Source organism: Primulina tabacum, chromosome 14 (genome assembly GCF_025594145.1).
Source record: "Primulina tabacum isolate GXHZ01 chromosome 14, ASM2559414v2, whole genome shotgun sequence".
NCBI lineage: Eukaryota > Viridiplantae > Streptophyta > Magnoliopsida > Lamiales > Gesneriaceae > Primulina > Primulina tabacum.
The window spans coordinates 34824501-34843255 of record NC_134563.1 but is presented as its reverse complement, the minus strand read 5'-3'; the positions used below and the strand labels follow the sequence as shown (position 1 = coordinate 34843255).

The 18755-nt window shown below is 32.0% G+C and overlaps 2 protein-coding genes across 2 annotated transcripts; both read left to right on the top strand.

The window, feature by feature from the left end:
• Positions 1-10018: 10018 nt before the first annotated feature.
• LOC142525457 (GDSL esterase/lipase At5g33370-like) lies at positions 10019-11811 on the top strand. Its single transcript, XM_075629755.1, has 5 exons — positions 10019-10349; positions 10495-10622; positions 10717-10959; positions 11034-11286; positions 11378-11811. Exons 1-5 carry the CDS (start codon positions 10115-10117, stop codon positions 11608-11610), a joined length of 1092 nt encoding a protein of 363 aa, XP_075485870.1. The 5' UTR covers positions 10019-10114; the 3' UTR covers positions 11611-11811.
• A 2799-nt stretch (positions 11812-14610) lies between these two features.
• LOC142525432 (protein neprosin-like) lies at positions 14611-18171 on the top strand. Its single transcript, XM_075629725.1, has 7 exons — positions 14611-15198; positions 15315-15401; positions 15561-15863; positions 16006-16176; positions 16293-16346; positions 17558-17704; positions 17775-18171. Exons 1-7 carry the CDS (start codon positions 14977-14979, stop codon positions 18150-18152), a joined length of 1362 nt encoding a protein of 453 aa, XP_075485840.1. The 5' UTR covers positions 14611-14976; the 3' UTR covers positions 18153-18171.
• The last annotated feature ends 584 nt before the right edge of the window (positions 18172-18755 follow it).

The window sequence follows — 18755 nt, the reverse complement described above, 5'->3', positions numbered from 1 at the left end:
TTAAAAAAGTATGCAATATTTAATTATTATATATTGTTAACAATTATTATATATACATTCACATGTGTGCATACATAGGAAAGTATCATCATCATGCTTGTTTAAACAATACATCACCTCTTTTCTTGCCAAACCCGTGATCGGAAATTATCTAACATAGATTGGAGGAAATGCTTGCTTCTTGCCTATAAAATGAAGTCATTCACTTGAGAATTTCAAGATTTTCTTAGCCTAAGTTTTGAGTTTTAGGGGCTGGTCTATAGTAGAGTTAGAGTGGTATGAAAATATGGCTTTTAAATAAATGAAAAAAGAGGAAAAAAAATCATTTATATATCTCAAACCCCTCCAAAAATTCTAGAAAAATTCAACAACACTCTCTACTTACCCAGAAAGCTATCAGAAAAGGAGGTGTCGAAAAATCATCAGTCGATTCTTCGCTAAAGTTCAGAAACCACCGCTGCTTGGGAAGGAAATAGTCTAAGCATGAAAGTTGTTCATTATATGCCGTACTTCTCACTCATGTCTTTAAGTTCCCGGAATCGACCTCAAAAATAGTGTTTTTCGATAGTCAAAATAGGGGTGTGAGCCTTACAAGTTATTTCGTTTCTGGCATGTTTCGGCTCCGAATTTGAGAAAACTTATAACACAAGAATGGTAGAAAATCGTGTTTAACGTATTCTGGAAAATTTTGGGCCGCGGGAACCGGCGCGTGATGAAAAATGAAAATTTTATTTTTAAGCATGTTCTATATTATTCTAGGCTACTGTGCAAATTTCGTGAATTTTGGATGCATATTTCATTTACTATAAATTTTTAAATGTTAATACTATGATTTTCGGATATAATGTGATACTTGTATGATCAACTGAATCTTTTTGTACATGTTTCTAGTGTTCAATACTTTAAAATATATCACTGCAAGTAATTATGAAGTTTTATAATTTTTTGACTTACAAGTTATTTATTATAATTTTATGAGTGATATATTCGTTATATATATAAATAAAATATAAAGTAAATAAATAAATAAAAATTATTATTATTATTATTATTATTATTATGTTACTTTTGTAATAAATTTTTGTAAATATTATGAATATTTAAAGTACATACACTTACTAATATATAAGACGAGTCCAAAGATTTTATATATACCTCTTACTATGGTATTTTTCGTCATCTAATAAAGTATAAAGTTATGAACGAATACTCGTTATTTGGTAATTTTAGGGATAGTCTATATTAAAAAATGTTATACTGTATTGATGTTAATCACCTTGATCAATAGGATTGGCTTGAACTTTGGATTTTCAAACTCGTCTATAGTAAGTTACTAGAGTGATGAGTTTATTTTTACCATTCTTCCTATAATCTTGGTATTTGGCCCGAAAATTATGATATGATATTTTCTTAAATGATATTCGCCATGATTTATGGATTTCTTGTTATCATGCATAATTATTGTATTTCTTAATCTCGTTGATGCATCACTTCGTTGACCACTTTTTCTATCATAATAAATCATTAATCATGCCGATAACCTTCTTACCGATTAAATCTATCATCTTGATCGCATCATATTTCAAAAATTTATTCTACTTAATTTACTCAGTACTGTTATTACGTAATAATGGAATGCTTCAGTGAAACATTCTCATTGTAATATCATCACACTAAGTATGATTCTTATCGAGCTTTCACTAAATAAGGTCTTGGTTAATCATCAAGTGAATGAATGAATGAATGATAAAATGATTAACCAAGATAGAGCCCTGAACAACAGACTTTGGGCTGGAAATTGAGTCCATTGAACAAACGTGACCTTGTATATGAGTTCACTTGGCTTGTTATTTTTTGCTAACCATATTGTCTATTATATCATTATGTTAAATTTAATATCATATTTATTATATTTAATTCTCGTTAAGTTCTTAAAGACTTAAACTCTCTATTTTCTTTATTTATTGTAATTTCCAGTGGCAGGTATACAAAAATTGAATAAAGAAGGAAATGTCGGTGAATAATCTAGTAGTGATTGTCTAAAATATTTATAATAAACCGTTTTTTTTTCATCTTGTGTTTTGTTTGATCTTGTAAAAACTCCATCGTAATTTACTAGTACTTTGTTCGATTCGCTTCCGCTAATAAAGTTTAGAAGTTTTTTTTATTGACTACAAAATTTCAAAGGAGCATTTCTGCACGAGACGCTATTAGGTATGGTGGCGTTTCTCGAGACCTAAGTCGTGAATTGGGTGCCACAAAGACCATGAACTTCAAATATATTTATTGAATATTTAAGTAGTATTTTCATATTAATTATAATAAATTTCAAATTCACTCAATAATGATATCATTTGAAGTTCATTTTACTTTTTAAAACTAATGCATAAATAAGTACGATGTGGATTTAAGATTCGATCTATTGCTTCATTGTTAACAATAAAACTATAATCGAAATTCGCATTTCAAATTCATATCACCAATACAATATATATATATATATATATATATATATATATATATATATATATATATATATTTTCCAAACAAAATAAAGACCAGATACACAACTTGTAGAAGGAAATGTTGTCATGTGTCATTAGATTCTTAAGGAATGTGATATTTATAAAAAGAAAACATGTCCAATCGAAAAAGATTTAACTTGAAGAAAATGGTTTTAAAATAAGCAAATTAACATTCCTTGAGATAAATAATTAAGTAATTATCATGGATGAAATTGATCACTGGTTGGCTCGACTGCAAAGTCCAATGTGGATACGATGACTTGTTCGAGAAATCCGATCTCCTCAACAATAATATAATTAAAGGTGAAGAAGAGTGATAATTACAAGAATAATAATAAAAGAAAATGAATTCAATAATCCAATCGATACTTTTACTTTCTTATCATCCTATCTATTTATAGATATGTTACAATCATTATAAGATAGCATTTGCAAGAATTTATTTTAAATACTTTTAATTTTCTAACAAATGAAATGTATGAAAATTATATTTATTTAAAATCTAAAAATACTTAAAATAAACTCTTGATTTAGAATCCGACATTCGAAACACTCAAGTCGCATTCGCTTGCAAACAAGTCAAGTTTTTTCCAGTGCAAATCGGGATCTTGACAGAAGCACGCGAGAAAGCCTATTCACAAATTATTCATACACATTCGTAAAGTGTAAGTCAATATAAGATTACTCCTGCTAAAATTATTTTCTAATGTTAGATATTCTTCATTCCACACTTAGCATTCATTTAAAAAGCTCATAAGATACTTGTCCAATTTTCATTCAAAATTAAAAAGTTCAATAGATAAAAAAAAAGTCCAATAGACTGTCTAATCGTCTCATAGGTGACTGCCTAATCTAATATATACACATGAAATTTTTTTGAAAAAAAAATTGTTCGATATATTTTTCGATCAATTTGTATCGGATAAAAAAGATAAATATGTTATTGATTATGAGTTCAAATCTGGTATATATTATTTGTTGAAAAAATGTGAAGACGAATAAAAAGAATTGTTTATTTAAGTAATAAAAATCAAAATCTTCTAAAGTGGTCCACCTACCATATTTTAGAACCCTATATTCAAATGGTTATTTCAGGTAAACAACCACAGACTAATTTTAGACATGTTATTATTTATGCTACATGGTTATATTCAATGTGTAAAGAGTAAAATATAATTTTCATATTTATGATTGACTAAATTAGATTTATCAGAATACAATTAACATAATCATCTATATTATGATTATTATCCCAAATTTCGCGTAGCACATTCTCCCATCTTTAAATCTCATTATTAGAAATAGATCTACGAAGAAACTAAACCAATGCGTAGATATGAAATATCAATCACTAGTTCTATATTATATTAATTATGTACGTATATATTATATTAAATATATATACACACATAATATATAAATATGACATATACATATCTTGTATATATATATTTCATTTAATATATATATATATATATACATATATATGTATGCATATATATTTATATTTATTATTATTAATGATTTATTTAAAAAAAATTAATTAAATGTATAACGGGTCGACGGCTCCAATAATAATTATAGGCATATACATATGATGTGTATATATATTTAATTATACATAGTTATTATTAATATTCGGCGAGATGGGACGAGTCTAAACATGAGGCAGAGTGGATTCGGGTTTGGGTCCTAATTTTTTTGGTAGGGCGTGTCTCGGATTTGGCCAAACCCGTCTTGTTGCCATCCGTAGCTAAATTTTATCATGGAGCCAATGAAGTAGACGACTATGGGGGCACTCCAGAAGGGTTCTATGCACGGCAGAGGCAGACCGAAAAACGAGCTCTGCATCTATAGGGGAGTCTGCCAGCGGACCTGGGGAAATTAGGTCGCCAAGATCCGCGAGCCCGACCGTGGTGACAGAATATGGCTCGGGACTTTCAACATGTCCCTCGAAGCAGCGCAAGCTTACGACGACGTTGCATAGTACCTCTATGGCTCCTATGCGAAGCTCAACCTCCCGCCTCTTGTAGCAGATGAAACAAGCAGTGGCTGCTCAACCGGCGGTGGAAAGACAGTTCTTTCTACATTTTCTCCAAGCGATATGAACAAATATATTGTTGGAGTTTCATTTTCTTTTACCCAAAGCGCAACGAAAGATTATAAATTTTAGTTTTGACGTTCAAAACATTCCTTGAATGTCATATGATTTAAAACATTGATAGGGTATTTAGATATATTTATTTTAACGTCTTTAACGTTGACTTCAAATATTTCAGTTTTTAAGCGGATATAATAATTCTTGTAATTCCCTATGAATGTATATCCCCTTTGATCCTCTAATCAGGTACTCCACGATCGAATATTGACTCCTTGTTTAGATCGCACTAGAGATCTTAAACAATTTTGTGTCGATAATGGATCACCAGAATTTCATAAATCCGACGGTTATGTAGCCGTGGAAGTGGCGTGAACTCATCATATCACATATGATATCTTCACCCGTAGGTAAACAGTAAATCCCGACTACAATGTTATTTTGAAACTGCACCTTACCTCGCCACCGATGACCCACAATGTAGTTGGTAACGAATCAAAGTACATGTTAGTACGTAGAGCTTCTACGTTATCCCGGGTCAAAGGACTAATTGTGTACAACCATAACCACTTACTATTCCGCTCGATAAGTAATAACCACTTGGACATTCCGAGAGATGGTTGTTCAGTGCATCCTCAAATGACCACTCATCTGTATGAATGAACATCTCAATGTTCTTACCAATGAAACATGATATTTACACCATTAGATGTTAGTCTCAAGCTCAAGCATCTTTATCCTTATTTTAGACGGCTGATTCGACAAATAATCTGTTTAGAATATACGTACACTTCATAATGAGTTTCATGATCTTATATAGAGAGACATATCTCATGGTACCTTTTACATATTCAAAAATTGTATCCATGCAGCTTGTATGTGTATACAAATAAAACAAATGTCATAAAATCTTAAAATATTATTAAAATAAAGATTTTTTTTACATAAAAATCAATAAAACTTTAATTATAAGTTGATTCGCTGTACATTTACTCTAAGAGATATCTGGGTGCAGAATTGCCATTACGAAGACGAAATGAATCGCTAGTAGTTGTGGGATACACACGTGGCTTCGTCTTTGCTTGATGATAAGCAAGAATCGAGCTGGCCAGAATTCCCACCGGAAAATAATTATCTCCCTCAATGGGAATTAGGGGTGTAAACGAATCGAGCATGTTCATGAATTCTTCGAGCCGGTTCGAATAATATTTGGTTCAAAATTCGAAATTATCGAATTCGAGCCGAACTCGAACATATTCGAATATTTTTCGAATCGAATTTGAGCTAAAATTATATTGTTCGAATGTTCGCGAACTTTAGCATTATATTTAAAAAATAAATAAAACATTATTAAGTATATATATATATATATATATATATATATATATATATAATATTATTCGAGTTCGAATCGAATTCGAATTCGAGCCTCAATTCGAATCGAGTTCGAATCGAAAATAATAAAAGTTCGAGTTTCGAATCGAGCTTCGAATATGTTTATTCGAATTCGAGCTCGAGCTCGAATACTGAAATTTTCATAAAATTCGATTCGATTCGATTCGTTTACAGCCCTAATGAGAATGTGCTATATAGGATATTCTATAGGAATAGAATATCCTATATTTACTATATTTTCATCTGCTAGCTAGCTAGTTTTCTAGATAAAACATACCTTAAATTTCTAGTGTGTCATTTAGATTTTCTTGGTTTTTGGACGCAGAACGCACATACGGATGCAGCCGGATTTAGCGCAACTTTCTTTTTATTTGTATGTTCCTTTGTATCTCTATTACGTAAACTTACCACAAACACGAAAACTACTACAATCGATATAGCCAGGGACGGAGCCACCCAAAGGCTGGGGTGGGATCCAGCCCTGGATCAAAAAAATAATAATAATTTATAATTATGATATATATGTAATTTTAACTTGTATTAAAGTTTTGTTCAACGCATAAAATAATTATATTTAATAACTTAGCCCGCTAAAATTATCTTCAACCCATTTAATCATAAGAAGAATCAAATTATTCTATAAAATGCAGTTTTGTAAGCAAAGACTTGGAGTTGAAAATGGTTGTACGGCTGAGGGCCTCGAATAAGTTAGCACAAATTGAAATGATTGATTTTTGCTACTTAATTGGTTTATTCCATTTATTATGTAGAAAGATTCAAAATGTGGCTTGGTTGAGTTTGTAATTATTTTTTAGCTTATGTAGTGATGAAGTCATAGAAGATTAGATTTTTGTTATGTATAGAGCTTGAGATTAACTTCCATATGATGTATATTTTTAGTTGTTTCTGGATTTTCTGTTTTTCTTTGAAGTAAAATCATGTTAAATTTGTTCATGCGCAGAAGTTAATAAGTGATTTTTCAATGATTTGTCAAGTGGTTGCGATATATTATTTTGAGTTATTGAGACGATAATAAATTATTTTACAAGGGTTTTAGTAAAGTGAAATGCTTATGTTGTTGTTTTAATGTTATTAAATTCCCAATATGTGTTCATTCCTCCTATTTAGGTGCTTGGATGTTATTAAATATCGAAATTAGTTTTGATGCTCATTTAAAATATTTGGTGATAACTTCTGCACCTGGTCTTTTCATCCTAGACATGTGCTGATAAAATTTGATTTAATTGAAATATTCATTTTAGAAATCAATAATCGACGAGTTTTATTCTATGAAAAACTACATGACACATATTCAGTAGCTTATATTTAGTTCATGTCAATATTGTTTATCGAATCATTCAGCCCAAGGTCAAAAAATTTTCTGTCTACGTCCCTGGATATAGCGTATAATTATCCATTTTTCGATTTTTTGGGGAATGCGGCTGTCTTTGATTAATTTATAGCATGGTTTTGCGGGTGCCCTTAATCAGTACGTTGTTCTTGGTGTGGTTTGTATAATCGATCGATCATCATATATAAATTTTGGTTTTGTATATGATTATATATGGTTAAATAAATCCAACTGTTTTTAAGGCCCTCATTTTGATATTAAAAAATAGGTTGTGTGTAATAAATACTGAAGAAGCTGGATTATTGGGACGCGGTTAAATTAGGTACTACTTAAATTGTTTAAATTCTCATTATTTCGGGTCTCAGACTGTTCAAACTACTAAATAATCATAACTACTTTTTAAAGGTTCGTTATCAACAGACAACAGTCTTCTTAAAGAACCTCCAATGCCTTAATTTCCCATCCTGTCCAAATCAATCAAATAAACAAAAAGTGGTGATTACATCTACCTCTCTTTTGATATTTGTCATAATTTTTTTTCTAAAAAAATAACTATATTTAAATATTATATATAGTTTCTTTGAGGTTTGTGAAAAATAACAAATAAATATAATTTAAATATAGTTGTTTTTTTTTTTTTTGTAACCATGACAAAACTCGGGAAGTAACTTTAATTAATTTCTTGAAGAAGAAACGACGATGAAAAATCTTCAGTTCTTCGGAGAGTAATTTTTTATTTTATTTATAAAATTAATAATATTTATAAACTTTCCTGTCAAATGAATTTTTTTAAATCTTCTATAGAAAGATTTTATTAATTTTCACTTCCTTTTTAAGATGTATATGAGGAATCGCCCTCTCGTCTTCCCTAGCTCGACGTACTTCTGCATGCCTATATTAGACGTGATTGCAGTTGATCAAGCAAAGTCGATTTCAATTACGCGACTTCAACTAGAATCTTTTCTTTTAGTTTTTCATCCAGTTGTGCATGATTTCAATCCTTCGTTGGTCAAACTTTCTTGATTTATGTATAAAAATCAAGAATAACATCTTAATTTAAACAATAACAAAAAGATTAAGAAACAAAGTCGAGACCACAGTTAAAAACATATCATTGTAAACCACGCTAGAAGTTATATAATCAAAGCTCGGCATGACAACCGGACAGAGTGTCTGAAATAATACAAGAAATTAGTTACTCGAATTGACTCAAATTTGGTTCCATGATGGACTTGGATGCCACTTTTTTCAAATTAAATTGAATTTTTGGCACCTAATTGGACTGTTCTAATCTTGGATCGATCTCAATAATTTAGGATTAGGTGATTTTCTTCAAATTTATCGAGTTATACAATTTTGAGTTTTGGTCAACTAAGTTTTCAAAGTTTGTTTTTCTGGTACACTAATTTTTGAATTTCAACTGTTTTGGTCTAATTACTGTTGTGACACCAGAAAATATTGAAGTGTTACCAAAATTTCTGATATGACATTGAAAGATCTGACATGACATCGAAACGATGCTGAATTTTCAAATATCATGTTAATAATCAGACCAAAATAGTCGAAAATTAAAAGTTAATGTACTAAAACCAAATTTTGAAAAATTAATGGAGTCCAAAATTAGACAAGTTTTGACCCAGAAAAAAACATTTTTCCTTTTTTTAAAGTGTAAAATTACAATACAATAATATAGTAGCATCTTTGCTGTTGAGAAGATGGTGGCCCGATTAAGAACTGGCTACATAAAAAAACACGATGAATTAGTTCTGGAAATTCTAACTTTGCGGTGCAAATTTAGTGATCCAGCTAACCTTTTTCCGTCTAACCTTTTTCCGTCCTTGGATGATGTTAGCCTTATTAAAATTTTGGGTCCCCATCAATTAAGAATATTAACCTACAAAGAAACCTCAAACTATACATAATGTCTACATGAGAAATCCCATGTGATCACCGTTGAACCTTCAAATCCTTTATCTAATAGCACGAGTTAATAATATAATAGCCAAGAAATAGGTTTTTAAAAAATGTGTATATACGTATAGGGATGATAACTTTCCTCACGAGTTTTGTACTCCGCGGGAAAAACCCGAAACGGAACGGGGATCCCCAATTTTTTCGGATTTGGGTTCAGGTTCGGGACGGGTATGTGATTACTATTCTTGTCCCCGAACCTGCACCGAAAGTAATATCAATAATAAAATAATTATATTATTAGTATTAATAATATAATAATATTATTATTTTGTAAAATATTAATAATATGAGGGTGACGATAGAATTCGGGGACGGGGATGCGCCCCGGAGATTGCCATTCCTATATACGTAGAATGCTACTGTTGAAATAATTGTGTAAAAGAAATTAAATGCAAGTTAATAATTGAAAAAATTCATGAGAAGTAAATTATTTTAATCTGAGGATGCTTTAGTATTTGAAATAAGTGTATGTTGGAACTAAAGTTATTTGCAATAAAATCTTCAAAACAGATCCTAAAATGCACTATACTTACATTGCTTTTGTGAGTTAAGAGTTATGACCATTATTTTCCTTTTAACCTACTAATAATAATTGCAACTGCCCATTATTAGCTGGAGTTTGAAGGCTTCAATGCATATATATACCCATCCATTTCATACCAATTCAAGCACAAATACAGATTGTCTACTAAAAATAATTCATTCAAATTCTCTATTTTTGGCTTTCACTAGTTAATATCATTTTGTGCTTCAACCAAAATTGTTGATTTAATGGACAACATCAAAAGTTTTGTTGTTTTTGCACTGATTTTGGCACTAGGAAATCTGGTCGATTTCGCAGAAGCAAAGGCATTCTTCGTATTTGGTGACTCGTTGGTGGACAATGGGAATAACAACTACCTAGTAACCACTGCAAGGGCCGATTCACCGCCTTACGGCATCGACTACCCTTCTCATACACCTACCGGACGCTTCTCCAATGGCCTCAATATCCCAGATATAATTAGTAAAGTTCTTCATTTTTCCATATTTACTACGAGTTGACTCTTTTTAGCTACTTTATTTTACTTTTTTTTTTATATGTTGACAGAAAATAAATGATCATGCATGGCATGTTTTACGATTTTGTACTATGATTGATCATTAACTAGGTGAAGAGATGGGTTGGGAAGCCACGTTGCCCTACTTTAGCCCCGAGCTTCGGGGCCAAAAATTATTGATCGGTGCCAACTTTGCTTCCGCTGGGGTTGGGGTACTTAATGACACTGGCATTCAGTTCGTAAGTTTTCATAAATATTGACTTGTCACTTCTTTTCTATGTATGTATTTTGATTAAATAATGCCTGATAAATAATAAATAATTATAAATGCAGGTGAATATTATTCGGATTTATCAACAATTGGACTATTTTAGACAGTACCAGCAAAGAGTGGGTGCACTCATTGGAGAAGATGAGGCAAGCAAACTAGTGAAAGAAGCTCTTGTTTTGATGACTTTGGGAGGCAATGATTTTGTGAACAATTATTATTTGGTGCCCTATTCCGTCCGATCTCTTCAATACCCACTTCCAAAATACGTCCCATTCGTGATCTCCGAGTACAAGAAAGTGTTACAGGTGATTTCTCCTTTAGATTTGACACATATATATTATTTAAAAATTACGATTTTCGCATCGGCGTACCAATGCAGAGATTGTATGAACTTGGGGCTCGGAGGGTCTTAGTCACGGGAACTGGACCGTTAGGGTGTGTGCCTGCAGAATTGGCACAACATAGTGTGAATGGCGAATGCGCGGAAGAATTACAGCACGCGGCATCACTCTTCAACCCTCAACTGGCCAAAATGCTTGATCAACTCAATCAAGAGATTGGAGACAATGTCTTCCTTGCTGCTAACACCAATCAAATGCACATGGATTTCATTTCCGATCCACAAAATTATGGTAATTAGCTCCTTTTCATTGATTTTTTTTTTTTACATGATTAATATAATGTGTTCGTACACACGCTCATTGTTTCGCATTGTGTGCTCAGGATTTACGACCTCAAAGATAGCTTGTTGTGGGCAAGGCCCGTATAATGGAATCGGGCTTTGTACTCCGTTTTCGAACTTATGTCCCAACAGAGACGAATATGTGTTTTGGGATCCTTTCCATCCGACGGAACGGGCCAACAGACTCATTGTCCAACAAATATTGTCCGGGACCGACAAGTACATGCACCCAATGAATCTGAGAGCTGCCATGGCGTTGGAATCCAGGGCCTAATCGATATTCTTCTCTTCAATTATTTGTTCTTTATGTTCATTTTCTTGTATTTTGGCGAGCTCTAATTGTATCTCAATATTGTTGCGTTGATTCTTTCCGTTCAAACTTTTTAAGAAATGCCGAATGAAAGGCTTCTTTTTATCTTGGAAATTAAAGTGTTTTCTTGTGCCGAAGGTTTGGGCTTGGCTTGGCTTGGCTTGACTTTTTGACTTCTTCTATAATGTTAGAATAAATAATATAGCCATGATTTGTCAATTACGAAACAATTAGTTCAAGATAAATTTTCTTTATTTCGAGCGACCCATATTTAAAGATATTTCAAAAATAGAATATAAATTCTATTTCAAGCGTCACTTGTAACCAAAGGAGCAAAAAAAATAAATTAAATATATATGTAAATTTTTAAAAATTAAAATGAAGTGGATGATCAAATAAAGTTTGTTCGAGATATTATTATTTAAAGAAAATTGTAGTTAGGCCGTTTGATATATAGAGGACAGTGAAGTCAATATGACACGAAATTGTGTGAACCCGAATTCGAGATTTCCAAGCTCGGGCAATAATTAAAGAGTGACACTTTCAAGTTATTTTTGTAGGGTATGGGATGTATCTTGTTTAACAGCAAAATGTGTAAGATCGTTTGAGAACTAGCAAAATCATCTATAAGCGGCAATTTGTGTTTATCAGAATTAAGTGTTGTGCGAAATATTACGACATTTCAGACAACATGCAGCGGAATATAAAAGTTTATGACACAAATTGACCATAAGTAAGTAGATGGAACAAAATAAATTCTGCACAAGTATGCGGTGACTCAGATAAAAAATAATTACTAGAAAACGAACGAGTTTACACGAAAACTAAAACTAGTGTTTTTAATGAAAATCAATTTTCTCAATACGTTGAGAAAATAAAACGCTTTCTAAAACAACCAACAACACTAAAACATAGTTAAGAAAGCTAAGAACGTGATGCAAAAAACTGGAGCAACAAAAACAAATCTTCAGGTAACTCCTTCACAGATGTTGTCTGCAGATGTCTCCAACAATCACGACAACAAGTGAAACATCACTATTCAAAACAACAACGTCCTTGTAGAATGTTTTTCTCTAAATCCACGACGTGCAAAGTGCACACGATCAGTCACGAAAACTTCCAAGTGAAGAGTGAAAAACAAAACGGTCTTGAGAGCAATAGAATTTAAGCACCAAAAGAACGACCACTCTCTTTCCTTAACTTGCTTCTTTTATTTATAGTTGTCTCATCTATTTAGGATTCATTTTCAAAGAAATCTACAAAATATGGAAATCAAGAATTCTATTAGAAACAATCTTTTTTTAAATCAATAATACTATATCTTAAAAATCATTATTATAAATATCGTATCTAGAAAGACAAAAGAATTAATTCATTATCTCATGAAATCTTATTTATAAAGAAGTTAAATTTAAAAATTATTTCAAGGGATAAATTATATCTTGTAATCCAAAATAATTTTTCCTTTCAATTTTCGCTCGATATGTGTGTGCAATATTAATAAATTAGAAAATGATCTAATATCACAATAATTATTAACATATGTAACCAAAAAAACGTATTAATCATATCACAAGGTATAAAAAACCCGAAACATGACAACGTCTTTGAATCATAATCTTTAACTGAGTTGAGTAGTTTTCGACATACGTGAGATTTAGGAAAAACTGTTTGGATCATTCTAAAATATATTTTTTGAGTGGGTCTTATGTGAGACCGTCTCACGGATCCTAATCTGTGAGACGGGTCAATCCTACCAATATTCACAATAAAAAGTAATACTCTTAGCATAAAAAGTAATACTTTTTCATGGATGACCCAAATAAGATATCCGTCTCACAAAATACGACCCGTGAGACCGTCTCACACAAGTTTTTGCCATATTTTTTTGGGTGATGTCACTTTTCTTATTTTGAAGTTTTGGTCAATTGAATTTTTAAAGTTTGTTTTGGTACTATAATTTTAAATATTTTTGGCTTTCAGGCTTATTTAGTTAGAGTGTCAACATGGCATTGCAAAACGCTGATGTAAGATTAGAAAATACTGACATGACAAAAAAAATGCTAATGTGATATCAAAAAATGTAGACGTGTGAGACAGTGGCGGAGCCAGGAATCCGATTTTACCCGGGCTAGAATTTTAAACTCTAAAATCTTTTAATATTTTAAATTGATTTACCGGGCTAATATCAAATTTATCCAAAATTATACAAAAATTTACATATAAATTTTTTAAATTTTTTTTGGAAGCCCGGGTGAAAAGTACTCTCCCTCCGCCTCTGGTGTGAGATGTTATGTCAAAAATTGGACCAAAATAGCAAAAATAAAAATTAGTGTACCGAAAACCAAAATTTGAAAATAGTGAAAAAAACCCAAAATATAGAAAGTTCGTTGGCAAAAATTATTTTTCCATTTTATTTTATAATCATTTAATTGTGAAGAAAGAAAGGGAAAATGATGAGAATGGGTTTTGGAGAAAAATTAATGGCGAAGATTGTGTGTTGGCGGAGACAGGTGCTTATAATCAAGTAAGTGTAATAAATACATGGAGAAAGAGGTTGGTTTGGACGATATTTCGCTGTGATTATGCTTATGTGCATTTTCTTCAATTGTTCTCTTAGTCATTCAGAATATTTCCTCTTGCTTTAATTTTCATGGCGCTTAACTTCCTTTGTCTGTAAAAACAAAAACTTTAAAGATACATACATATATAATATAATATATATTATGTATGTATGTATGTGTGTATATGTGTGTCTAATATCCCAGGCAGAGGTGCATGCAGATAATCATGATGTTGATCTGGATGTGTGTGCGCCTCTCAGCTTAATCTTAATTGTCTTCCACCAACCTCTACTTAATTCTCTGTGACGATCTCTCTCTCTCTCTCTCTCTCTTTCTCTCTCTCTCTCATAGTTTATGTATATGTATATATGATATATCCATGTGCATACAATGAATCGGAGCTGGCGGGACAGGAGATTTGTCATGATGGATGCATTTGTGCTTGTATATATTCAAATTTGCGTAACTTTTCCTTCTTTCCTCCAAAAAATTACTGGGTATTACATGTAACCCTGTAAAAATATACTACATACATATCTGTGTGTGTTTAATGCGAGAGAGAAAAGGGGTGGTGATACTGACGGGAAGAATTGGATAGAGGTCATTTTCAAAGTTTAATTTTGTGTAGGGCTGTTTTAGGGTTTAAAGAGGAGAGTTTGGTCTGGGAATAGTGTCTGTTTTTGCCGGCCAGTAATGGTTTCTGATCAACACAATTCCTGGTTTTGATTTCCTTCTTTTTTTCCTCAATTAGATTACACTGAATGAAATGGCCACTGTTTTTGTAAGCAAATTTGGAGGGTTGTCAATTTTTCTTATTTATATTAATCTGCTTTTGTCATCCTTTCTTGTCATTTTCTCCGAAAAATATTTGGCCATTTCCGGTACGGATTTGAAGCAAACAGGATACAGACAAGTTAGTAGTTTGAGGCTTGGAAGGATTCAGAGGCATTTGAAAAAGATTAATAAGCCTCCTGTATTCACTATTCAGGTGTCTATAGATAGTTTATTTATCATGATGAACTCATACTATATATTTCTAGATGCGTGTGTCTGTGTGTGGGGAATTTTTCAGTATTTGGTTGGTTTTCTCTTTATTATTTTCAGAGCCCAGATGGAGATATTATCGACTGTGTGCATAAAAGAAAACAGCCGGCTTTGGATCATCCTCTTCTTAAGAATCACAAGATCCAGGTGCGCATCACTGAACTCGAATTTCGTCTCTTTGTGATGACTCTCTTTCACACACAAAAAACAATAACAGTACTTGTACGTAGGAGTAGAAGAAATCTATTCTTCTCACATATATACACTAATTGGTCATTTGAATCATCCTCGACAACCCGCATACAGAGAGTTCGGCCAGAAATGCCAAAGATGATGAAAATGGTCAAAACACAAGGATTGGCTCACAAAGATATTAACAACACCAGTGGTATTGGTGGAAGGTTAAAGACCAAAGGGGCTAAATGGCAAATGTGGCACCAAAAGGGGGAAAAGTGCCCGAAAGGAACAGTATCTATCAGGCGAAGCACCGTCCGCGATGTGCTGAGGGCTAAGTCTATATATGAGTATGGCAAGAAACAAACCAAATCTCCGCTCCTCGCTTCCCGTCGGTTCGATGCGCCCGACGTTGTCAGCGGCAATGGCCATGAGGTCTGTTATATACATTCTTTTTCATTCACCATATATATGCATGAAACACAGACATTACATATACTTGTAAGATCAATGCAATAATATATATATGTATATGTCGGAAGAACTTTACTGTTTCATTCGTTTAAAATGAAACTAGCATGCTATAGCCTACACAAGACCATCAGAAGAGATATATGGGGCAAAAGCGACGATTAACGTGTGGAATCCATCGATAGAATTGGTAAACGAGTTCAGTCTCTCTCAGATTTGGGTTCTCTCTGGATCATTTAATGGTTCAGAACTAAACAGCATTGAAGCTGGTTGGCAGGTAACCAAGCACAAAATCTGCTTTCATACATTCATGCAAATTCTTTTCAAAAAAATTCCTATTTTTTTCTAAATATTTGTTTTAGATTAATGTTAATGGTTGTACTTATGAGTCAGGTTAGTCCAGAGTTATATGGTGACAACAGGCCAAGATTATTCACCTATTGGACGGTTAGTTCTCTGATCTATTTTCATGCCAAAGTTTTTTGCATTATTTTCTTAATTTCTTCAAGTAAAACAATGCTTTATTTTTCATTGATTCTCACTGGTTGATATTGAAATAGATTTTAATGAGTGTTGGAAAATGCTCTCCAATATTGTATAATATTATTTCTTGAATTTAAATCAAGATATGTTTAATTCACATTGCATAATCTTGTTAGATTTGCATAAGCATTAATCATTGAATAGGATTATTCAATCTTTTTTTTTTTAACGAGATAGTATAATCTGAGATAAAGTATTCCATTTATAATTAATGAAATGATGAAAAGAATTATGAGATTTTACGGATTAATTATTTTTTTCATATAATTTTTAGAGAGATATTTAAATTATTATACGTTATCTTTCAACTTCAACTCGATCCAACCAACTTTATTTACTCTAGAAAAGTTTGGTTTTAGACATCTGTTGTAGCTGAAAACACAACAGCTGGTGTTGTGCACTTTTTGTACGAGATATCCAATTGATCATCTGATGGACCTCACATAGTATCAGATAAAACTGGAAAAATTGTCAGAGGAAACGTGATGATCGAATGATCATCTCGTGTAAAAAATACACAGTACCTGGTGCTGTGTTTTCAACAACAGCAAAAAAAATCCAAATAAGAAAAGTTTTTGCTAGGTTGCCCAACCTTCCTCACCCTTAAACATTAATAAATTACTAAAGGGGAATAAAATATTTCTTGAAGCTAGCCTTGAAAATGTTAAAAGAGGGGCAAGCACATGAAGATTTTAGAGCGCATTAACCATGAAAAGTGACTATTCATCTTCCACAACATGAATGTTGGTGGTCCAAATAATAATAATAATAATAATAATAATAATATATTATTCAGGGATCTCATTAAAAATTCTCAGTATATAAATTCTAGCATGACAAGTCAAAATTATAAACTGGAGAATATATCTTGGAAAACAGAAAAATCATTAATAAGTGGGACACCAATTGTTTTCCCATACTATTCTTCTGACTTGTCATTCATGAAAATTTTTGCAGTATATTGTCTCTAGGTATTAATAGGTTTATGCCATGGTCCATGTAATACATTGTTAGATGTTGCATTAATGAGGAATTATCTTTAAACACTAAAAAATTTAATTATATTATTATTAAAAGTTGGTGACTGGCAACATTTTTTTAATCTTAATTTGCAGAGCGATGCATATCAAGCGACAGGTTGTTACAATCTTTTGTGTTCGGGTTTTGTGCAAACAAATAGTCGAATAGCGATCGGAGCTGCCATATCTCCGGTGTCATCCGTCAACGGAGACCAATACGACATTACCATCCTCGTGTGGAAGGTCTAAAATAACAAATCTTTTTGATTAAAACTAATTAAATACAACTTTAATTTTCTTTGTCATTATGTAGGATCCGAAGCTGGGCCATTGGTGGATGGGCTTAGGAGACAGCACATTGGTGGGCTACTGGCCTGCTGAAATCTTCACCCATTTATCGGACCGGGCCACCATGGTCGAATGGGGAGGAGAGATCGTGAACTCTCAGGCCGACGGCGAGCACACATCGACTCAAATGGGCTCGGGCCATTTCGCCGACGACGGGTTCGCTCGAGCGAGCTATTTTAGAAATCTCGAGATCGTTGACTCGGACAACAGCCTAAGCTCGGCCCAAGAGATAACAACCCTAGCTGAGAACACAAATTGTTACAACATCAAGAGCTCGTACAACAATGATTGGGGCACATATTTTTACTATGGTGGGCCTGGAAAAAGTCAAAATTGCCCATAATTACGAAATTAATTTTTTTTTTTAAATAAAACCTGAAATTTGCGTTGGCCAATTCTTTGTTTATTGGTTGAGAGTTTGGAATTATGTAATTTCAAAAAAAAAAAAAATTTTCCACTTTGTTTTTTTGAAGGGGTTTTTGTTTGTATTGGACTAGTGTATTTATTGGTAGGGTAAATTGTATTTCCCTATTTTAGTTATTATTATAATCAGTGTCTTATTTAATTTTTAGTGTTATACAAAAGAAAACCAAAATTACATTGTAAAAGCAAATATAGAGATTTAGAGAAGTAAATTAATGGATTATTAAGGGAGCTAAAATTTTTTTAAGATTTTTAAATATTACAAATTGTGAATATTATTAAGTGTTTATTTGTTTTTTTTTTTTTTTGTGTTTGGAAGAATTAAAAATAAGAATTGGAATTGGATTTGGATTTGAAATTCATGAATGTAGAATTCTATTGTGGTATTTGACTGATGTTATTTAAGAATTTGGATTTGATAGTAAAATTAAAATTATTTGATATTTAAAATAATTTATTTTACTTATTATTTTTTATACTTTCATGTTGTTTATATATTATATAAATTTTTTAATAATGAAAA

Coding starts and splice junctions, on each gene's coding strand:
- LOC142525432 (XM_075629725.1), top strand. CDS start 14,977: ATGGCCACTGTTTTTGTAAGCAAATTTGGAGGGTTGTCAATTTTTCTT. Junction 15,402..15,560: donor TTAAGAATCACAAGATCCAG/GTGCGCATCACT, acceptor ACCCGCATACAG/AGAGTTCGGCCAGAAATGCC. Junction 15,864..16,005: donor TCAGCGGCAATGGCCATGAG/GTCTGTTATATA, acceptor AAATGAAACTAG/CATGCTATAGCCTACACAAG.
- LOC142525457 (XM_075629755.1), top strand. CDS start 10,115: ATGGACAACATCAAAAGTTTTGTTGTTTTTGCACTGATTTTGGCACTA. Junction 10,350..10,494: donor CAATATCCCAGATATAATTA/GTAAAGTTCTTC, acceptor ATCATTAACTAG/GTGAAGAGATGGGTTGGGAA. Junction 11,287..11,377: donor TTCCGATCCACAAAATTATG/GTAATTAGCTCC, acceptor TTGTGTGCTCAG/GATTTACGACCTCAAAGATA.